This window comes from Vulpes lagopus, chromosome 3 (assembly GCF_018345385.1).
Source record: "Vulpes lagopus strain Blue_001 chromosome 3, ASM1834538v1, whole genome shotgun sequence".
In the NCBI taxonomy this organism is placed as follows: domain Eukaryota; kingdom Metazoa; phylum Chordata; class Mammalia; order Carnivora; family Canidae; genus Vulpes; species Vulpes lagopus.
In genome coordinates this window covers 30186930-30210093 of record NC_054826.1, presented here as the reverse complement: position 1 = coordinate 30210093, position 23164 = coordinate 30186930, and the positions used below count along the sequence as shown (strand labels likewise).

General features: G+C 52.5%; 1 protein-coding gene across 5 annotated transcripts in view; it reads left to right on the top strand.

The window, feature by feature from the left end:
- TNIP1 (TNFAIP3 interacting protein 1) overlaps positions 1–23164 on the top strand; it is a 49405-nt gene that overhangs the window by 9853 nt on the left and 16388 nt on the right. For 4 of the 5 annotated variants that reach the window (XM_041747739.1, XM_041747740.1, XM_041747737.1 and 1 more), the window contains exons 2-8: positions 10946–11117; positions 12265–12399; positions 13737–13822; positions 15172–15255; positions 17965–18156; positions 20719–20813; positions 22394–22514. In XM_041747739.1, the coding sequence (XP_041603673.1) occupies positions 10982–11117; positions 12265–12399; positions 13737–13822; positions 15172–15255; positions 17965–18156; positions 20719–20813; positions 22394–22514 (849 nt within the window). In that variant the 5' untranslated portion in view covers positions 10946–10981. The remainder of the gene's footprint in view (positions 1–10945; positions 11118–12264; positions 12400–13736; positions 13823–15171; positions 15256–17964; positions 18157–20718; positions 20814–22393; positions 22515–23164) is intronic. The other variant, XM_041747741.1, reaches the window with a different exon arrangement.

Sequence of the window (23164 nt, the reverse complement as noted above, 5' to 3'; positions counted from 1 at the left end):
CTGTCCCTCTTGGAAGGGAGGGTGGCTGGGGCCCTCTGGAGAGTTGCCAAAAGGGAGACACAGGAAAAGCACGAAGAAGCTTCCTTTGTTCTGCAGAGCAGAGCTCCCCAACCTCCAGAGATGGACGTTGGCAGTCACCGTAGCCTGTTAGTTGTGGGAAGTTTTTGATGTTTTTCCCCCATGACTGGCCCAGGACAGTCACTCTTCCAAAAGGAACAGATGACTGGCCTGAGGAGCAGCTGGCTCTTTGTCCCCAGGCAGGGCTGAGCTCTTGTCTCCCCAGGGACCTCACCCTGAAGCTGTTCCCTGTGCCCTTGAATACTTACAGGGTGGACAAACCGGGTGGCCCAGCAGATGTATGGTGTGTGTGTGTTGTGGGGGAAGGGTGGGGGTGCTGTGGGAGTTGTGTCACCAAGGAGTCATACTCAGAGGTCAGAGCTGGTATTTTTAGGGCGGGTGTGGGGGGTGTCCCATGAGTCAGGGGCCTTTGGTTTGGTCTCCACCCACACTGGAGAGGGCTTGCTCCACTTTCCACTGTCTGGCAGGCCACCATCCTGGGCCTTCATCGTGGCCAGCTTCATCAATGGGCTGAGGAACCCTGGTCCCTCCACATCCCCACTTAGGCCTCTGCATGTGTTCTCCCCTCCCCCTGGCCCAGCCCCTGGGAAGAGCAGGAGTCCAAGGACAGCAACACTGACTTTTAGAAAATATGAAGAAATCTTCCAGACATGGAGGGCAACGTGTGTACACCAGGCCCCTACCCAGCCCGGCTTAAGAAGTCACACATTTTCTATACACCTGAAATTTCTCCTTGATTATTCCCTTTCCCTCCCATCAGGAAGTAGCAAGTGTTCTGAATTTAACATTTATTCTCTTATAAATGTCTCTAGTTTTGTTATAAACATATGCATCCTTACATAATAGGTAGTACTCTTTTGTATGTTTAATAATACTCTTTAAATGCTGTCGTACAACTTTGTATTTGACAACTTCCTTGTGCTCAGTATTATATTTGTGAAATTTGGTCTGGTTTGTATCTGTGGCTATAGTTCATTCATTTCACAGTTGTATCGTACTCCTTGGTGTGAACTTACCCCCATGTATTTATTTGTTTTCTTCTTCATCAGGGAGTCTCCAGCCTTTGCTGCTAGAATAGGAAATCTTTGGCTTTTATTTGAGTGGTGTTACCCCTGTCTGGTTGTCCCCTTAGTAGCCACTATGGCACCTGTTGGGTGGCATTTTAAAGTCAACAGCTCTGTGGCTCCTAGTGGGTCCTCCCAGTGTTTCCGTAGGGAAGAACATGGGAAGTGAGGCCAGGTCAGGGTCACGTGGCAAGGAGCAGAGAACCAGGATTTGGATCCAATGAGCCCTCCTTTCACCATATTTAGAGAAGGGGAAATTCTTTTTTTTTTTTTTTAAGTTTTTTTTTTAAATTTTTATTTATTTATGATAGTCACACAGAGAGAGAGAGAGAGAGAGAGGCAGAGACATAGGCAGAGGCAGAAGCAGGCTCCTTGCACCGGCAGCCCGACGTGGGATTCGATCCCAGGTCTCCAGGATCGCGCCCTGGGCCAAAGGCAGGCACTAAACCGCTGCACCACCCAGGGATCCCGAGAAGGGGAAATTCTTAAAAGTTTCCTCTTCCCCCTTAGAGGGGGCAGTTACAGGGTTGGAGAAACCTTTCTTTGGGTAAACCAGCTTTGGGCATATTGGGGACTGGGAGACAGAAAGACAGCCAAAGCCTTCATCCCTTTTGTCTAAGGGTGGCCCTAGTACCCTGTGTCCCCACAGCTGATAGTCGGGGTCCTCCTTCTGGGCCAAGTGAGGTCCCAGCTGCTGGGAGGAAAGCCGGCTTCTGGCATGGAGCGTGTATACCTGTGGATCGCAGGAGCTGAGAGGAGGCGTGCATGGGGCAGAAGGAAGGTGGGCTGGGGTTCCTGGGGCTGTCTTCTCAGGGAGCTTTTGGCAGCAGGGAGTACAGGGTGGGACCAGTGATGTGATGATCAGGTGTGGGTTCTGCTGCGTCTCTTGGGAATTGTGTGGCCTCAAGCCAAGCTCTGCACCTGCCTGGGCTCGGCTTCCTCTCCAGCAGAGCAGGTGTGCCTGGTGTGAGGACCCACAGGCAGGGGGCGGGGAGCTCTGTACTTGTTCCCCAGTTGAGGATGGGTATCCAAAGTCTGCTACTTCTCTTCCCATCTTTATCACCTCAAGGACAGCCCTGGCCTTCCTGAAGCCAGATCCTCTCTTAGGTTGCCAACTCTCCATCCAGTGACTTTCCTGACTAGAAAACTTGCTTCTGGACTTTTTTTTTTTTCCAAGATTTTATTTATTTATTCATGAGAGACACAGAGAGAGGCAGAGACACAGGCAAAGGGAGAAGCAGGCTCCATGCAAGGAGCCCGACTTGGGACTCGATCCCGGGACTCCAGGATCACGCCCCGAGCCGAAGGCAGGCGCCAAACTGCGGAGCCACCCAGAGATCCCCATGGACTTTTCCTTCTTTTTTATGATCAAATCCCTAAGCCTTGTGTGTCCTTATGAAGCAGGTACATAATGCGCTCTCACCCCTGCCCGTAGCCCTCCAGTCTCATTTGGTGCCCCAACAGTGTGCCTTCTGACCTTGTCAAGACACTTAAATTTTTAAAAAATATTTTAAAATATCCATTTTTAAAAAGTTACAAAATAACATTCTTATTGGAAGAGCCACTCCCAAGGAATACAAAAGGTATAAAGTAAAAATTGAAAGCTATCTTCTCTCTTCTTCTCCCCTGACCCTGTTCCCACTATATATATGTTTTTTTCCCCACTATATTTTTAAGTTAATTTTTTCAATGGAATAAGACTAGATTTCCTTGTAAAGAGTTTAAATTTTTGTAGGTGAAATAAATGTCTCATTTGTTTCCAGCCCCTATCCTAGGTCCCTCTCTAGAGCTGTCTACTAGTAGGCGTTTGGTGTGTATGTTTCCAGACCTTATCCTACGCACATTTATGATTTTATACACATATATATGCACGTACATATGTACATGTATGTAGTTGTGTGGTTTTTTTTTTTAATAGTATTCTTGTGTGCCTGGCTGGCTCATTTGGAATATCGTATGACTTTCAGTCTTTAGTCATAAGTTGGAGCCCCACACTGGGTGTAGAGGTTAGTAAAAGAAAAAATAATAAACTTAAAAAATTAGTATTCTATTATACTTGGGCTTTTTATCCTTAATGGTATTCTATGGCATCTTTTTATGTCATTGCCAAGCAGTGTGCCCCATTCTTTTTGATGGCTGCATAGCATTCCAGTGAGTGAATGCACTGTGGTTTATTAAACCGGTGCCTCCCTGGTGGACATTTAGGACATTTCTGCTGTTATAAAGCATGTGGCAGTACACATCTTTGTTCAGCCCCTGTGGGCAGTGACGCAGACATTTCTAGATTCTTACGTAGAGGATTACTGATTTGGGCAGTAAACCTCTGGCCCTGTAGTTAACTAAAACTTCAGGGCATACTTCTCTGTAAGAGAACTTTGTTCTCAGCTAATCAGACGTGTAAGCAGGTATTGACATCATTGAGAAAGGACATTCTTTGCTGCCAGTGACTCAGCTATAAGAAAAACAAAATGTATGCAAGGCTACATCAATAGAAACATAATACCTAAAAAGGTGGAGGTGAAAGTTCCTCTGTTTGTGAACCATACCTGGAGTGTTGTCTTCAGTTTTAGGACCCATTACAGATAGGTAGAGGTAGAGGGTTGAGGTGGGGGAGGGCATAGGGAGGGGTCTGCAAGCCAGCCCCTCAAGGAACAGCATAGGGAACAGGGTCTAACTAGCTACAGGAGAATGCTGCAGGTTGCAAATGTCTTCAGGGCTGAACTGGAGAAGAGGGACATCGTGTTCCTTGTTCCAGAGGACTCCAGAGGGCAGAGTAAGTGCTGGTGGAAGTGGAACTAGGAGTACTCTGACTGCAGCCAGTGTTGGCTACCCAGGGGAGGGTCCTTAGGGAGGAAGTTGGGTCACTGAAGATGGTCATCGGAGTCCCTTGGCTCCCCTGGGGACTGGATCAGCACAGGACTGTGTTTCCCCTGAGCTTCCTTCCACCTGAGACTCTAAGCCCTGGTGGCTGCAGGTGATCAGAGGCAGACTGGGACTTGATTGCATACCAAATTAGAGATCCATTGAGGCAGGGGCTGGGAACTTGGGAGTCTGGTCCAGCCAGCCAGGTGGCAGGACTGGTTTCCTCCCACTGAGCTTCAGCCCGTTGTGTCAGGGGAACAGGCCAGGGGAGAGAGCAGCAGCACTGCAGCCTCACAAATTGAGCCTGGATTATTTGTTCTACCACTCACCAGCTGTGTGTTTTTAGGCAAGCGACTTCACCTCTCTGAGTCGGCTTCCTTCCACCCCCTTGTCCCCAGGCAGGTGGTGTGGAGCCTGAGTCTTGCAGGCAGAGGCCGTGGGGCTTTCTCCGTGGTGAGTCAGCGCAGGGGAGGGGAGGAAGGAGGACACAGAGGAGATGTGTGCCATGTGAGGGACACAGTTAGTTCTCAAGCTGGGCTGGAGCTGGGGTGCATGCTAGGGAGTTGGGGGGACCCAGCGAGGGGCTGCAGACACCATCTGCGGGTTTCTGACTGCCCTTGGGGGAGGTAAAGCCACCCCGATAGTACTTGTTAGGAGGACTCTTGGTTCAGGGGAATCCACTTGGGCCTTAGGGATTATTGCTGAGGAGAGCAGCCTTCTCAAAGTCTGACAGGTTGTAGGAAGGGATGATAATTAATGGCAAGTTCTGGAATGTCAGAACTAGAGGGGCCTAAAGATCCTCTAGTCGATTCTCTCTGTTATATTGTTGCCAGTGTTGCAAATACAAACCCCTCCTTTTGGGAAACTGAGGCCCAGTGAGAGGAAGATGTTTGCTCTGGGCCTGGTTCCTTGTATTACATGCTACACCTATAGCCTCTTTATTACTGAATTGTTGCAGACTAAGTAAGTCCTTGGCTCACTGGAGAGGATGCCAGGGTGGGCTCTTTTTTAAAAAATATTTTATTTATTTATTCATGAGAGACACACAGAGAGAGGCAGAGACATGGGCAGAGGGAGAAGCAGGCTCTCTGCAGGGAGCCCGATGCGGGACTCCATACCAGGACCCCAGGATCATGTCCTGAGCTGAAGGCAGACCCTCAACCACTGAGCCATCTAGGAGTCCCTCAAAGTGGGCTCTTTGATGGATGGCCCTGGGTCCATAGTTTTCCTGACAATGGGGTCATGGGGGGAGGGCTGGAGATCATCATAAAGTATGAATATGGAGAGATTTTTTACTTTAGTTTACAAAGTGCTTTCATGGCTTCCTGTCACCCCTGGGGAGTATTGCAGGATATTCCCACCTACAGTTGAGGAGAAGGAGGCTCAGATGCTTCCCAGTCTTTCATGAGTGCGGTTCCACGGCCCATCGGCTTCTGGGATCTTCACTGGCTGTGGTTGTACAGTGTCCCTGCTTAATGTCTTTTTGCAGTTACCAGAAGTTAAGTTGGTGTCACAACCTAACTTGCCGAGACGGCAAAGGAACCTAAAAACTCCATTAAAAGGGGGGAGTAGAAGGGAGTGGGGAATACGCGGCTCTAAACAGTGTGGCAGAGTTATGGGGCTGCCCCAACCTTTTAGTAAGAACCCACGGCATGCCAGACATTTAATTTCATGCTCTACACACATCATTATTACTTTGGAAATTTTATTATTATAAAATGAATATGTTTCTTGTTGAGTAAATCAAGTAATCAGGAAGTAAGAAGTAGAAAGTGAGAACACCCTTGCCGCCGCTGTACACATATTGTTGCGTTTCATTGCTTTGGTCCGAGGGCAGGTCGGGCTGTTTTGCAGCTGAGGCAGCCGAGGCTCAGAAAAAGCCTGCAACCTCCAGGGGGGACAGGACTGGGACCAGGGAGGGGCAGACACCGGTGAAGCCCCTGGGGTGCCGCCCACGAGGAGGGCTCCTGCTCAAGGTCCTGTGCCTGCACTCGAGTGACCCTCTCAATGTTGTCCCGTGTGCCTCACCTGCTTCACCCCAGACCCTGCGTCACATGGGGACCCTGTCTTCCCGACTCCATGGCTGTACTGCTCCCAGTGTGGGGGATCCCCTCTCTTTCCTTGCCTCGCTGCTGGCTCCTGAGGCTTTGGTCTCCTTTGGTCCTTAGGCCAGCTCCACGACATCCCCAGGTTTCTCTCCAGCCCAGGGTCATCGCTTTGCGCACAAGGGAACCACTGTGCAGTGGGTGGCCGGGCTCTCCCGTGGCCCTAAAAGGCCGCAGAGAGGATGCCAGCACCTTCTTCTGGCTTTCCGTCCTGGGCCTTCTTTCCTAGAGACCTCTTCCCTTCTGCCCACTGTCAGCCCCCGCACTGGCACCCTGGGCAGCCCCTACTCTGCCTTTGCAGGTGGCCCCTGGCTGCTTCCTGGGCCCCCCCAACCCCGACTCCGGTCGGAGATCTGCTGAGGCTTCCCCCTCCGCAGCAGGGAGAACTTCATCTGCCCCGGAGCGCAGCCAGTACCCAGGGGCCTTAGTTCAAGCTCCTGGACGTTCCCTCCGTTTCCTCGTCTGTCAGACGGACGTCAGCCCGCCCTGCTTCCCGAGACTTATGGCGATTGAATGGACAGACAGAGCTTGGGAAGATACTGGGTGTTTTGCAGCTGTTACAGGCTGTGCAAGCTTATCTCCTCTGGGGGCCTCGGAGCCCCCCCGCCGGCGCCAGCCCGTGGCTCACCAGACGGGCCAGGCTCTTCGGTGGGGAGCTGGGATGGCCGTTCAGTTCCAACTCCAGCCTCTTTCACTTCTTTTCTTCTCGGATGGAGGTTGCGATTTGAGCCCACTCTCCTGCCCCCCTCAATCCCTGTCAGCCACTCTTCTGTCGCTTCATCACGCCACCTCCTCCTCTTTGGGGCCCCTGGCTCCTACGGTATCATTTCCATCCTCACACCCTGCAGTTGCCGCCTGGCCTGCCCGCTCTGGGTCTGGTTCCAGCAGGTACCCCTCAGGGGAGCGGGGCGGGCTGTGGGGGCTCTGGTCACCCCTCTGCTGAGCTCTGTGATGGGAAGGCGGGCTGGTGTCCCCCTGCTGGTGGGTTGCCTGCGGGTCTGTAGCTGGACGTGGGTTCTGGCCAGGTCCTGGAAGAACGTGGGGTGGGGCCTCTGCGTTGTCGTTGGATCTTAGCCCAGGAGCGGAAAGTGGAGGGTAAGGGCACTGGGCAGATGAGAGAGAGAGAGAGAGAGAGAGAGAGAGAGAGGAGCGAGAGAGCGAGCAAGGACCTTCTGGTTCCAGCTCCATCCTGACTTGTTGGGTGAGCTTGGTCTTCCTGTTCCGGGCCCTGACTCACTGCTGTCAGATGAGCTGATGCCCAGGAGGCCTGGGCGCTGAGCTCCGGTACTGCCCCAAGCAGGGGCTGGGGTCTGCACCCCTTTGCCCCCTCCACACACTCTATTGCCTGCCTAGGAGGCGGGAGAGTGGTGCAGCGCCCCCCTCAGCGGGCCCCTGGGTGCCTGCTAACGGGTCATCCTGTTGCCCTTGGGGATTCCCTTCCAGTTCTGTCATCCTGGGAATGAGTCCCCTTTTCAGGAAAGGTTCTAGAAAGCACACTGACAGGAGAGTTCCTGTCTGCCCGGCAGTCGTCCTGGAATTGCCGCTGACCATCTGGGCATGAGGTCAGCAGGACGTGGAAATTCCCTGTTTCTGTTTTTGTGTTTCTTCCCCCCAGAAGTCCAGGCCCTCCCGCGGATGGCTTCCCTGAGCTCCAGAGGGTTTTCTCCCATCAGGCTGTTCTGTGTGGGCTCCATTGGCCTACTGCCTGGCAGCCTGTTCTCTTATCCTGCCCCGAGCTCTGCCTGCCAGGCCTGGGGTCGGGGACAGTGGCCCTGCTTGCTCCTTCCTTGGCTTCCTGGGCCCCCTTCCATGTCACTTCCCCAGTGCTGAGGAAGAACCTGAACATCATACAGTTTAGAGGACACGGAGGTGGGATTTCAGTTTCCGTATTCCACATCCTACCCTGTTGCTTGGCTGTATGTCTGGGCTTCTCAGAGGGAGCAGGGCTGTGCTGGTTCCAGAAGTGTATGGTTGTCCAGAGTATCACTGGTCAGTGGGTCCCAGAGAAGCCCTCAGGATGCTTTCGGATGGCCTCTCAGGAGGCAGAGGCAGGTCACCGGCTCCTTTCATCCTTCAGTGTCTCTGATTAGAGGCTGTTCTGGACCACTCTGAAGATAGACTGGTGGACAAGGTGGACTCGGCCCCTGCTCTTATGGCACTCCCAGTCTACTGGGCAAGCCAGATGTAGGGTAAAAAATGTCACGTCAAGACAGCGGTGAGTTCTGTTTAGGGTGAGTGTAGAGGGGTGAGCAGGATCCAGGACACATGGGGGCTACTTATCACCAAAAGTGGCTGTAAGCCTCTGCCAGCCCTCGGCACCCCCATCTGTGCATTCAGCTCTCAGTCATTGGGCTCAGCTTCCAAGCACCAGACCTGTGCTGCTGACAGATGCATGGAGCATGCTCCTTCCTCCAGGAAGTTCTCCGTCAAGCACACACATGCTTACACCAGTCACCCACATTGCATACTGGGCGGCAGTGTTTTGTTGGAGAGGCATGTGAGGAGCGTGGGGAGTGTGGAGGAAGGACTCCCCACCCCTCACGTCTACCAGCATTTTCGAGCACCTTGCTGGTCATCAGTCATCGTGCTAAGTGCTCTATCCACACTGTCTACTTAAGTACTCTCAGTGCTCTGCACTTTGTCACTTTGACCTTTTCAAGTCGAAAACAAGTCCCCCCTAAACTAAGTGATGACTGCTGTGTTGGGCGTGTGGGCAGTTGTCCTTTGCTTCTGCGGGGCCCAGCCAGGCGTGGGTGCCTCTCGAAGTGGGTGCTCGTCTTCTGTTTCTCAGTTTTGAGGGGGAGGGACCCCGCTCCCCTGGAATTGATTTTCTCTCCAGCCTTGTCATTCCATGGTAACATGGACCCTCGGGGCAGGATCCTTGTTATTTCATGTGCCGCAAGGCAGGGAAAACAGCCCAGAGGGTACCTGGTAGCTGGATAGGTGTTACCCCACAGGCTGGAACTCACTGTCCGCCCCTCGGGCCTGAGTCTTGCTGGGGGAGCAGAGCCAGTGTAGCAGGGGGCTAATTGAACTCGCTTTCTTAGGCACAACTGATTTGCACCTTGGCTCTCCTGTGCTGGCCCTGTAATCCTGGCTGTGTCACTTCACCTCACGGAGCCTTCCTCACATGGCGAGGATAACGTAGCCCGTAGGGTTGTCACACAGCTTCACTGAGGTGGTACCCCCAAAGCAGTGGGTGTGGTGCCTGGCCAGTGGGGCTCTCATTATGAGTCCTTATTCACTCTTTTCTTCCAGTGAGCCCTGTGTGGATGCTCATGGGACCCTTGAAGATTCCTGACCAAAATAGTTTTTGCCCTGGGGGTGGTGATCTTGGGAGGGAGGTTGTTGAGGCCCCCAGTGGAACCCTTTGGAGCTCTTTCTTGTTGGCCAGCTCTTTGCTGGATCAATTTTTCAACCTCAGGGCCTTTGCATTAACTATTCTCTCTGCCTAGAATATTCTTTCCTCAGATGGCTGGTTCCTTTGCTTACTTCAAATCTTTGCTAAAATGCCTCCTTCTCTGTGAGGCTTTTCCTGACAGCTCTACTTAAAATCGAAGTCCCTGCTTCATACTTCCCTGCTTAATTTCTGTCCATAGATGTTTTAATCACCCCGAATACCATGTTTATCTACCCATCTATCATCTGTCTTGACCACTAGAATGCGAGCTCCATGAGGGATGTTTGTCTGTCTTACTTGCTCATCATTTCCCAGCACCCGGACTGGTACCTAGCACAGAGTAGATGCTCAATAAATACTTGCTGAATGGGGACACCTGGGTGGCTCAGTGGCTGAGCGCCTGCCTTCGGCTCAGGTCATGATCCTGGGGCCCTGAGGTTGAGTTCTGCATAGGGCTTCCTGCATGGAGCCTGCTTCTCCCTCTGCCTATGTCTTTGTCTCTCTCTGTGTGTCTCTCATGAATAAATAAATAAAATCTTTAAAAAAAACGTACTAAATGAATGAATGGAAGAAGGACATTTCTCTACTATGTTACAGAACTGGAATTCTGAAATCATTTTGCATGGTGGAGTCAAACAAAATAAAGCGGACAAAGTGAACAGATTGATGCAAAACCCTTGCTGCTCAAGTAGATCATGGTTGGATGGAAAATTCATCTGTGTTCATTAGAACTGGAAGGGACAGGCCATACACAATATGAGACTGAAGAAGAGGGTGACAGTGTCAATTAGTATATTAAATATTAGTCAGGGTTTTTTCTTCTTCTTCTTTCATTTAAAAAAGATAACATATATATAAATGAAACATTGGATTGGGTTGACTTGCATATCCCTTAGGGCCCAGGCATTTTAGTCTAGAGATCACTGATTTAGTGTAAGACTTTCATTTCCCCTCAGAGTGGGGCAGGGACTGCCCACGATCCCACAGTGAGTTAATGGTGAGACCATTTATTCATTCAGTAAGTGTTCACCGGACACTCCCTTTATAGCTTCACCGAGCTATGCGCTGGGGCTGTGGGGCTGCAGTCCTGTCCTGGACCCCACCAACAGGACGTGAACTCAGGTTTTTTGACTCCCGAGCCCATTGCTCTTTCTTGTACTTTATGTGGCACTTCTAGTGGATTGCTGTCCCAAATGAACCAGCAGTGCTGTAAGGCTGCTTACGGAAACTGATGCCCCTCTTGGGTTGTCTCTTCAGAGAGACACAGTGTCCAGATCAGAGGAGGTGACTGTGCTGCCCTGCTGTACCGTGGCCAGGCCAGCCGCAGGTGCCGCATTTGCTCCTGGGTTATGGGGACTGCCTTCTGGGAGCCTTGATGGACTAGGATGCGTCAGTGGCCTGGCCAGCCCCCTCACATACTGCTGTTGTCCTTGCAGCCAGGTGGGCACCACGGCAGGGCTTGAGCCACCCTCATGGAAGGGAGAGGACCATACCGGATCTACGACCCAGGGGGCGGCGTGCCCCTGGGAGAGGCTTCCGCAGCCTTTGAGCGCCTAGTGGAGGAGAATTCCCGACTGAAGGAAAAAATGCAAGGGATAAAGATGTTAGGTAAAACAGACCCCACGCTCTCCCCGCAAGCCTCCTCCCTGCGGCCTGCAGTGCCACCTGGCATGTGCCTCCACCCAGGTCATCCCTCTGGCCCTCCTGGCCCAGCAGTGGCTCCTGCCTCACGGCTGTGTCTCTACACTGTTGTAGCATGATGGCAGCGTTCCCATCCTGGATTCCGATTCCCCAGCACCGTGACGACAGGGCTTACAGTACCCAAGGGACGTTGAAACAGGCAGGGGTGGGGGAGGGAGGAGGACCTAGAAGGTCCAGGTCTGTGGATGTGGAAGCAGGATGGCCTCTTCTTCCAGAAGCACCAGGAATGGGAGAGCTGACATCAGCAGGGCGACAAGGGCACAGTCCCCAAGTGTTGGAGCGGGGGCCTGAGCTTGGCTTGAAGCAAAGCGGGAAGAGATCCCTTGATGTCTCTTTTCCTGGCTTTTGCTCTGGCTGTCTCCATTGCCTGAAGCAGGTCCCCTTACCGCCCCATGCCTGAACCAGCCCAGATGCCATTGCTTCCCTGTATGAAGGATTCCTTGATTCCCTGTCCAGAGGAGTCTCTTTTGCTCCACGCCCCTAACACTCTTCCTTTGCCCTGCTGCCACCTTCTCTGGCCTTAGGCTTTGGGGATGAGCATAGCTCCCCGATTTTCCAGCTGCTTACTCCTTGCTTGGCAGATCTCCGCTTGGAATGGCAGATTAGGGAAGGGGGAGTGGCATTCCTCATTCTCCACCTCCAGAAGGGAAACTGAAGCCCAGAGGGGTGGTGGTATTACCAAGGGTCTCCTCCCTTCTGGCAGCCCCTGACTGGCGGGTGGGGGCTGGGGGTAGCCGCCATGTGCCATGATGGTCAGTCTCAGAGAGCCCTTGGCTTTCTGCAGAGTCCCTGGCCGGATGTAGCTGGAGGCCAGAAGTTCGTTTCAGGTTCCCCTCTTCTTTTTCCCTGATTGTGGGGCCCTTCTCCACCTGGCCCATCTCTGCTTGGGGGCTGGAATGGTGCGTGTTGCACTCAGCCCACAAGGCCGTGGTGGGGGCCCAGCCCAAGGCCTGTGACGTCAGAAGCCCCACACAGAAGCAGGCTCAAGGGCGTGGGCCCGGGCCAACCGTTGCACTCAGCTGACTGACTCATTTGCTCCCTGTCGTCTCCCCAGGGGAGCTTTTGGAAGAGTCCCAAATGGAAGCATCCAGACTGCGGCAGAAGGCTGAGGAGCTAGTCAAAGACAGCGATCTGCTCCCACCACCGTCTCCCTCTTTGACCTCCTTTGACCACCTGGCTGAGCTCACAGGTATGAGGGGGGCCCGGGTGGACCACTCCCTCCCCCAGACTCCTAATTCTCTAGTCCCTGAACCGTGTGGTCTCCCTCCTCACTTGGAAATCCGCATCTCCTCCGTGGATCCTTAGGCCACAAACCATCCTCCTAGTCATGTTTTGTCTACAGCCTCCCTCAGAGGGTCAGGTTTGGAAGGGACTTCAGAATAATTCTGTCCACAAATGGCTGATGATGTAGCTCTTCTGAGGTCCTTGCAGACATAAGCGATGGATCACAATTCTCTGCACCCAAGATGTGGCCTCAGGATCTGTATCAGCGTATTTGTTTAGCAGATCTGTAATGAGCAGCTACTACGTGCCAGGTGTAGAGTTCTTGACAGTGACTTCGAGTTGCTCAGAGTTGGCACCTGGGTCAAAAGCTCTCTGGGCTGGCCCTACTTTTTCTACTTTACCCCAGGGGAAGCCAGGCCCATGGAAGAACTAGGGTTTCCTGTTAGCCAAGCTGCAGTGTATTTCAGGTGTGAGGGGCACACACTACCCATTAAAGGGAAGCATTGATGGGGAAGGATTATAGTACTGGTGCGGTTGCCACACATTCCTCGGCATGTGTCCCTGAGTCCAGGGCAAGGTTGGAAGACCTGGTCCCCGCACACAAGGCGCAGGTGGCTTCTGCTACAGCCCACCTATGGTCTTCATGTAGGCCGCTGTGACAGCCTTCCACTGGCTAGTAGTTACATTTGCTGAAGGGGCAAGTGGAAGACAGTGATGATCCCAGAGTCCACTGCGCTGCAGTCAGTGGGCACATCTAGCCTTCACTTGTCCGTTCAGCAGTGATCTCTGAGTCCCAGCTGGGTGCCGGGCCCACCCCCTGAGTGAGACGGCTACCCTCCAGCAGCTCCAGGAGGTAGGAGGGAGAGCCAGGGTTAAGTCCTGCTTTTGCAGTTGCTGGCCTTGTGACTGTGGGCCTCCTGGTGACCTCTCCATGCTTCCTGTTTCCTTACTTGAAAATGGAGATACAGAGCTGTCCTGAGAATTGGCTGATGTAAAAATACTTTGTTAATCATCAAGTGTCACCCTTGTTGCCGAGGCAGGTCCAGGCTAGCGAGGAACAGTGAGCACGTTGGGACCTTTTCCCAGCAAGTCCACAGAAGATGGCCTCTATGCCCAAGTTCTGTCCCCATAATTCCAGTCATTTTCCTAGGCTACCTGGCCTTGGTGGGACTGTCTCCCACTTCCCCAGACTCAATGGAGGGAATGCTGAGAACTCTGCTGGCCCCGGGCTGTCCTCAAGGGTGTGGTATCTGGGCTTTCTCCCTTTTCCTGCTGCTTATCCATGTCTTCTCAATTCTCTAGGAAAGGATGCAGGTGTCCCAGCACCCCCTGCTGACCCTGCACACCCCAGTGACAAGTCACAGCCGGTCCCAAAACCTCCATCCAGTGTAAGTTACGTTTGGAGTCATGGCTGAAAGTTGCCTAGACCTCAAGGGCCCGTGGGGAGGCAGATACAAGAACTTGAAGAGAGACGGTTGAGGTCAAAAAACTTGGGTTTTGACTTGCTAGGTGGTACTGGGCCTCAGTCTGTCTGCCTGGGGCCTCAGTTTCCCTGTTTTCAAAGGAAGGGCATAGTTAACACTTACCAGGAAGACCCTGCTATGCACAGGGCATTCCTCCCAGCTCCTGAGTTGCATCATGCCAAGCATGTGTGGACCGTGCACAATCGCTGGGAAAATGGATAGATGTGACGTGAAACTCACATTCTCAAAGAGGGCTCGGAAAGTGTCTTTTCCAGATTTACCTTGCAGGGTTCTTGTCATTCTTGTTATTCTAGCACTGGAAAGGAATGGTGGTCATATTGTTTAGCGTCACCATCCTACAGATGAGGTCTAGAGAGGGAAGAGGGTTTGGTTGTGAGGTCTCACACAGACCACTGAGGAGATGGAGACTGAAAGGGAGACTTCCTAGGGCAGGGTCGAGATCCAGAGCTGGGGTCCTGGTGGCCCTGAGGCTCAGCTGCAGCTGGGTACAGAGATCTTTCCACCTGTCTGCCCATTCCTGGCATGAGGGAAGGCTGGAATAGTCCTTGGAGACCAGGTTTAATAGCCAGAGCCAGTTCCTGGTTGAGAGGACCTACAGGCTTATCTGTTGGTTGTACAACCGGTGTATTCTACTTGGTATGGCCAGGAGATGTGAAGAATCTGGGAGTCCTTGGCCACCCTGCATTTGAGTGAATTCTGAAATCTCTCCAAATTTGTTGGCGTGTCCTTGGGACTTACTGCAGATCGTTCCACTGCTCTGGGATCTCTGGGACTGGGTTGGCATGGTTGGCATAGGATGGCCTTGATGGTGGCCCTGACTGTGATCTGTATTCCCTGCTCTGGTGTTAACTAACCACATGCTTTCAGTTTCCGCATCTGTCCAAAGGGGATATAACCCTCTGACCTCGGTAGGTAGCTTTGAGAAATAATGGAATTTGTGAAGATGTTTTAAAAGTGCAAAGCCCTCTAGAAGAAAATAAGGTTTCAGAGTGCTAGTGGTTGAAGGGCACTGGTCCCACCATCCCTGTTTTACACATGAGGAAACTGGCCACGGAGGGGAAAGTGACCTCAGATCACACCGTGGAGTGCGGGCGGACCTGCTGGGAATCCTGCTCTGTGGTCTCACAGGAAGTGGTATGGAATTGCCCTGTGAGCTCAGCCTCTGCACAGAGGGGCTGCCCTCAGTCACGAGGCCCTCGAGGAGGGGCGAGGTGTTTTTCTCTCAGGCCATCCCTAACTCCCTTTCTGTATAGGGCACCTCCTCTGAATTTGAAGTGGTCGCCACTGAAGAGCAGAAATCTCCACCCACGAATGGTGGCCGCACCAGGAACACAATGGTGAGTGGATGGCAGGTCCCTGGCACGTCCCATGTCTCCTCTCTGTTTTGGTCACCTGGCCCAGGCTGAGAGGCACAGGATCTGCTCAGATCCCTTGGGTACTCTGGAGTCACTGGGGATCCACAGGGGGCTGGGCAGGGGGTGCTTCTCGCTCACATATGCAAATTCCTGGCTGGTGACTTCCCCGACTTGGGCCATACAGGCACCCGACCATTGAGAAAGCTTGGGCACATTGCCAGCCCTGCTGGTCTCAGCCTTGTGCTGAGCACCCCCACAAACTGTGACTCAGCTTTTGGGCCTGTGGGCTCCTCACCGGTTGGAGTGGAAAGGGTCGGAGAAACCCAAAATAGCTTAAGGCAGATGCTTTAGCCTTTTGTGTAGGCTCTCTGCTCCTCCCAGGCTCCCCTTCAGGGCATTTATGTGTACACACACGCACAGACACACATACGCACTCCTCCAGCTCTGGGGGCATCTACCCAGCATCCTTTCTGTACCTTATTCTACTTGCTGCTTTTATTCTAACCATGTCCCTCTCTGCTGTCCCTTAAAATGGTAGACTTACTGGAGAACCATTGCAAAAGATCTAGAATATTCCTCGTCAAAAGTCTTAAAGCCCTCTTCTCTCCTCCTTCCCTCTCTGTGTCCACTTTGAGATTTTTTTTGGTGGTGGTTATAAAGGCAATAAGCGGCCAAACTCTTCCCCTTGGTCTCTGTTTCCTAACCCCCACCAAAAACTGGGAGGCCGATGTTGCTCCTTGGCTCACTGGTGATGTGTCGCATCTGTCAGTGCCCAATGTGAGGTCCCCATCAGGTGGTCATCCAGCTTCCAGTAGCATGTCTTCAGTGACAGGTGGCACCTCACCATATTAGTATCAGAAAGTTTCATGTTTTGTCTCCTGGGAGCTTTTGCCTACTTATCCTGCTCTATTGCTGAAGGCTCTGAGATGCTGGCAGAGGAGGAGAGACAGCCCCCATCCCCCCGGCCCTGCTCAGAGAGTGTTTTACTTTATGACCTTGGACCAGTAGTTTCATCTTGTTAATAGGTTCCTCCTTAGCCCCACCGTGTGCCTAGTCTGTGCCAAGCAAAGGCAGGACAGCCTCCCTGCCCCCTGGGAGATTGCAGGCTGGTTGGAGAAATTGCAGGGATGAAGCAATTTATGAGCCTTTAAAATAGAGCAGCAGTCACCACCTCTTGTGGGAAGAGGCAGTGGGGAAATGAATGCAGAATTGAAGAAGCAGCTTTATCTTCTGCTAGGATAAGGTGCTAGCAGTATTACATAGGCATTGACTAGATGCCAAGTTGTGGCTGTAGGGCATTTCCAGGGCCGCAGAGTGCAGAGACAGGGGAGCCCAGTGTGGCAGGGCACTGGATCAAGAGTCAGAAGTCTAAGTTCCGGTCCTAGCTCTGCCACTGACTCACTGGGCGACTTCAGGCAAGTTCCTTCTGCCCATACTATGGTTTTCCAGCCTGAGCCCTGAGGCTCCCTGTGGCACTGATGCCTGTAACTTCCATAAATATTTAGGGGAGTCTGCTAGAGGAGCTGAAATATGGACAGGACTGAGAAGGTTGAGCAGAGGGGACACTGTGGGAATGAAACCTGAGGAGGCACAGGGCCTGGCACATGGAGGCTCAGGTAGGGGAAGGTGGGGACTCATCCCTGGTAGGGGAGCCAGGCTCGATGTAGTGAGCTATAAGGTGCCAGTGAGGATCCTTGGGCATGGTATTGGCATAACTAAGGCACCATTGTCTTTGGTAAGAATGTTCCAAACAGAGGAGAGGTGGCTAAAGAGAGACAGAGACAGAGACAGAGACTGATTAATTATTAAGATTGGACTGTTTTGCCCATAGTATGCTTCATTTCTTGTATACTCTACTAACTTGTATACTCTACTAAATCTACTCTTCTCTTTGATCCCTCTAGAGCAATGGTTTTTGTTTGTGTGGTTTTTTTTTTTTTTTTTTTTTTTTTAGAGCAATGGTTCTTGACCTCTTTTAACTCTTGGCTCCTCTAAGGAGTTGTTGAATGTTTGGACCATTACCCCGAAGATACACATAGAGACATAGAAGTCAGGTGCTTCTGGTCTCTCCATGGTCCCTGGTTAAGAGTCCCCGAATCAAAGAAGCAGTGCTGTAGATAAAGTGACACCCCTGTCCTGGGCTTGCAGTTTCCACATGTCAGTTCACCCTCCTGAGAAACCTGTGAGGGGATCCCTGGGTGGCTCAGCAGTTTAGCACCTGCCTTTGGCCCAGGGTGTGATCCTGGAGTCCTGGGATCGAGTCCCGCATCAGGCTCCCTGCATAGAGCCTGCTTCTCCCTCTGCCTGTGTCTCCCCCCCTCTGTCTCTCATGAATAAATGAATAAAATCTTAAAAGAAAAGAAAAGAAACCTGTGAGGTAGATGGGAGGGAGGGAGGGTGTGTACATTTAGTAGAGGAAGATTCTGAGGCCTAGTGGACGAGTGGTTTACCCACAGACACTTAGTGAGGCCCAGAGTGTGGGAAGAAGGTGCCTCTGCTGCTGGGAAGCCAGCCTATGGCCTGGGAGGCCCAGGTCCTGCCCTGTGAGTCAGCCCCAGACAGGGAACCTGTGTAACTGGAGAATTTCCCTGGGTTGAGCTGGGTTCAGAGGGTAAACTGAGTCATGAGGCATGGGGAAGCAGAGGGAGAATGGCTGGTGATGAGTGGTCCATGTGCCCTCCCTCCCACCAGGAGTTGGGTCCCCTACCTCATGAGGACAGCAACCTGCTGCTGCATCTGCAGCGCCTGGAGACCACGCTGAGCGTGTGTGCCGAAGAGCCGGACCGCAGCCAGCTCTTCATGCACCTGGGCCGCATGGCTCTCGAGTTCAACCGGCTGGCCTCCAAAGTGCACAAGAATGAGCAGCGCACCTCCATCCTGCAGGTGAGGCCAACTGGGAGGGTGGCCAGGTATGCAGGTGTACTCCCTCTCTGCTTCCTCCAGCTCTTCTTGGGAAGCCAGGGGTACCACAGCCACCTCTGAGGGTGATACTGGGGGCTGACTTATTGTTCAGGGTGGCGAGAAAGGTAAGGAAGTTGTGGGAAGGTATGAGGAAGAGGAAGGAAATTTGGAAAATGTGGGTGGCCAATGCAAATTTCACGGTTGGGGATACCAGCGGGTGTGGATGTGGGCAGGTCGCAGCAACCCTGCCTCTAGTGAGTGCTACAGTTGGGATTCAGACCTCAGTTCTAAATCCCATGTTCTAAGCATCATCCTAATCTGCCTCCCAGCCCTCCCTGCATGGTGGGAGTGAAGTCAGATTCCTTCCTAGGCCAGGCCAGGCCTTGGGATAGAATGGTTGTAGTAATGACTTTTTCTTTTTTCTTTCATGGGGATCGGTCATCTGTACTGGACAGGGGATCTTAAGCCTCATGGGCCTTGGGTAGGGAAGGACTCCCAGATGTTGAAACTTGGTTCTAGGAGCACCTGAGCACCTGTCACCTTAGTGACAAAGCTTAATTTGAAGTCTCCTTCCTTCCGTGGTACCAGTCACTGATCTGTGGTCTCATTCATGTCAGCAGACATTCAAGACCTTCCAGTTGATGGGGAGTGGGGGTGAGGAGCAGTCTACTGTGTGGGACTTTGGGAAGGGCTGGGTTGACAAGAGCAGGAAGGGCGTCCAGGTGTGAGGAGAGATGTGAGGGGCAGAGGACTCCCATCCCACCGTGGGGGAGGCACACGTTGAGGGGAGTGAGGGGAGTGACTGGAGTCCACTGTGAGGGTCTTGTGGGCGGGCCAGGCTAAGGGAGACATCCTTCTGATATCAGAGAGGCTTCAAGGCATCAACCCAAGCTCCGGGAAGGTGACTCTGGTACACTGTGTGGCGTGAGATCCCTGTGAGTGTCAGCTTTTTGGCTTTGAAATGGGGATTGATACCAGGCCTCATAAATGAGGGTTCTGCCAACTTCTAGTGTTTTTTATATATTGAGCTCCCTTGTGTGTTTCCTTCTTCGCTGTTCTTATAGTTTGTCATCATTTTATCTTGTTAGGTGGTTTACTTACGCTGTGTTTGATCTCTTTCCCTTGCACTCCCCGCTAGAACATAAGGCTCACAAGATGGGGTAGGAACCTTGTCTGTCATATTCACCACCGCATCCCAGTGTCCAGCACTTAGCAGTGTTTCATGTGCATTTTTGAGGGAGTGAGTGAATGAATGATCAGATCACTTCCTAGGTAAGCTCTCTGGCCCCTTTGATAGAAGGCGATGACCTTGGTGACATCCCCCAGAGACTGGACTGGAAGGTAGACAGCACATGAGATCTCGTCCTGACCTTCACTTAGTGTTGGGGAGCAGGACATTCTGTTCCTGCCGAGGGCCACAGCATCCTGGGTATTTGCCTACCCTGTGGGTGGAGGCACATTAATCCAGTTCCTCCTCCTTTCTTCATTGATTTGTTTGTTGGTTCACTCAACAAACATTGTCAAAGGCAGATATGGTGCAAGGCCTCTGCACCCAGAAACCAGTCACAGTCACAGTAGTATTTTGTCCTCTTGGCCACAGATTCCTCATGTCCTACCAGCCTCTATTTCTAGGCTGTCTCCTCCATGCAGCCTTCCCACGTCTCCCCTGTGTTAGTCAGAAAGAGCTAGGTTTTGCTGTGGAAACAAACAATTCCCTGGCTAACATAGTTTTCCCTCAGATTACATATGGCAGAGGCTTGTTTCTGCTCCTTAATTATTGAGAGGCCCAGGCCAACAGACACTCCAGCATCTCATGCCCCTTGGGATATGAGACAGCCACAGCCACAGGGGAGAGAGACCAGAGAATTGTGCCCGGGGCCAGCCCAGAAGTGAACATGTATTGCTGCTGCGTACTTTTCAGGATAGTCTGGGACATGGAAACAAGATAGCGGGTGGAAGGCAGGGAATACCACTGGCTGTGCATGAGCCAGCTTAGCTACAGGCCTTTCCTCCTCTCTCTGCGCCTGCCTGTGGCATGAGGCAGGGCGGGGGCATGCAGGGGGACACGCCAATTCAGGTCTGCCACATGAATCCTAGTGGTGATTCTTAGCAGCTGTGCAACCTCATGCAAATTATTTCACCTGCACCAGCCTGCTTTGAAAGCAGAGATGAGTTATGTAGCTCTGGGGAAGCCCTGCAGCTCCCATGAGGCAGCGAATGGAAGAGCACCTAGCCATGGACACAGCATGTACTAGGTGCTCACTAAGTTTTTGTCGAAAGAGTAACTTCATATGGACACGGTGTGTCAACGGTCCTAGGAGGCATCTCCTGCCCTCCCATCTGTGAGGCCCTGGGCCTGGTCAGCCATCTTCCAGGCCCCCTCACCTCGCGGTGCTTCCAGCAGGAGTCCTCAGGTATCGCCAGGTGACTGGCAGGCCACAGGGTGCTTACGCTTTGATGGTCTTATTTGTCCTCCATCATCACTCTGGGTTTGGGATGCACCCCCTCCCTCACCTCGCCCCCATCTGCCTCTCTGTCTTGCAGACCCTGTGTGAGCAGCTTCGGAAGGAGAATGAGGCCTTGAAGGCCAAGCTGGACAAGGGCCTGGAACAGCGGGATCAGGCTGCTGAGAGGCTGCGGTAAGTCCAGGCTCCTCTGGAGCGAGGAGTCAGATGGGCAGGAGAAGAGGGTAGTGCCTGGCACCAGTGGGCTGAGGGCCGAGGCTTTGGATGGCAGGTCTGTTGGTCCTTCTCCTTGGGTACCTTGGTGTTTCCTCTCTGGGCCTTTTAATGCCATTGTAGAGTGCCCTGAGAGCTTCAGAAGAAGGGCTGTGCAAACTGCGCTCCTTCCTGGGGAACTTGCCACCCTAGCCTGTCCACGGAGAGGCCAGCCTGCTGTTGGGACAGGGTGCGGGACGTTGCTGCCATCTGCTGGTCACCATCGAGGCCTGCTTTTTTCCTGCTAACAGTCTGGGTCCCTCATGTGCCTCCTGGCCTCAGGATCACTGAGGGTCAGGGAAGGCGTGACCCGTTCACACTCCCACCGCTCCCTCCTCTGCTGAGATCCTGAGTCTCTGGGTGTGAAGCAGGCCTAGGCATTTTCCCAAGGGCCTCTGTGATTACCACGTAGGTAGACCCCAGATCACACTTGAGAAACACTGCTCTTGACTGTCGGAGTTTCAAGGGCCCTTCGGGATTATGCAGGCCAGACTCCTCATTGTGCAGAGGGGAGACTGAGGCCCAGAGAGCGTAATGTCTAACTAGTGAGTCACTGTGCCATTTTGAGTCAGCATGTGCCTCTTTACTTCTGGGGTCCAAGTGTTTACTCCCAAACACTTGGGAGTTTTGGGGCCATCATGACTCCATCCACAGGTCTGAGACCCAGGTTAGAGGAAAGACTCGTGACTGGGAGGCAACAGTGCAGGTCTTTGCTATGTGACCCTTGGGAAAGCCACTTTGCTTCTCTGTTTTTCTATTATTACATGGACACCTAGCTGGCAAATAGAACATAAAGAAATATTTTCCCTATTTCAGTCATGCCTGAACCCACATCAACACTTTTATTATGTCCTATGTCACCTTATTGATTTAAGAATTTGCTTTGATTTTAATCACATTTTTGCTTAATGTTATTATAAAAAGAAAACTTGCTCTGGACTTAATGGAAAACAGCATTACCTATAATGAATAGAAGATAACTCCACTGATAAATACAATGAAAATGGGTGTTAATAAGTTCTGGCAAAGTGCCGCCACCCAGGGAAGGGTCTGAGCCTGCAGCCTACACTCTCCCTGCGAGCAGTGGAGACCAGCAAATCCTGGAGGAGAGCTCCAGACCCGTTAGCACCAGCCAGGACTGTTTCCATGCTCTACACAGGAGGTTTGAAGCTCATTGGAAAGGGTGTAACTTTCTCCCTGGAGTGCCATCAGGGTCGTGTAATACAGGTTTGGATGCGTCCTAGAGATCTCATGTATGCAGACCTCCCACAGTTGGGAAACCCTGCCTTTGATGATCAGAGACTTCTAGAGAAGCCCACATTGACAGCGAAGTGGCCTAAGGACGCCTTCTTTACACCTTTTTTTGTTCCCGCCGAGGGCTGGTTTCAGGATCCTGCTGTATTCTCCAGGGCACAGCTACACTTCACATGAGTAGTAGGTCCTCGGACCCCAGCCTCAATGCGGGGCCAGCAATGTGACCTCTCTGTTTGCTTCTGACCCAGGGAGGAAAACATGGAGCTCAAGAAGTTGTTGATGAGCTGTGGCAAAGACGATGCTTGTGGGCAGCCAGGCTCACCAAAGATAGAAGGCGTAGGCAAGAAGGGGGTGGCCGGACAGCAGCAGGTACGTGCCCAGAAACTCCTTCTCCAGCATCCTCCGTCCCTGGTGCCTGGCCTCTGCTGCCACGTCATGTGGCAGTGAGCTCACCACCTCCTGCTGCTGCAGTCAGCTCCCCTGTTAACCAGCTTCTCATCAGATGTCTTCTCCTTAGCTCAGCCTGACAATCTGCCCGTGGAGCTTCCACTCCTCAGCCCTCATTCAGCATCTGATTCCCTGGGATACACACACGCAGGTTGCTGGCCATGACCTTGGCTGGTGCCCCCCCCCCCCCCCTGCCCATTCCCCAGGCCTTCTCCTCTCCAGGCTGAGCAGCTCTGATTCCTTTGGCCACTGCCCGCACAAAGTACTGTTGAGTCCTTCGCGCAGTCTGGGCACATTCCCTAAACATGTTCTCTCAGGCCCAGAGAGGAAGTTTGTGAAGGTTTCTGATGGGTGGGTTTCAAAGGTCAGTTTAACATCTCCGATATTCTTAGCAGAATTAGGGTGTTGGGTTGAGAAAGCCTCTCAGGGGACCCTGGTAAGCTCCTGGGATTACGCCCTGGAGCCTGTGACCTGGAGAGAAGCGGGGGTCAGCTGACACTGCTGTGGCCTGGCACCCCTTCCACGGCCCCTCCTAGCTGTGGCTCACATCCAGTTCCCAGGCACCTGCTGGC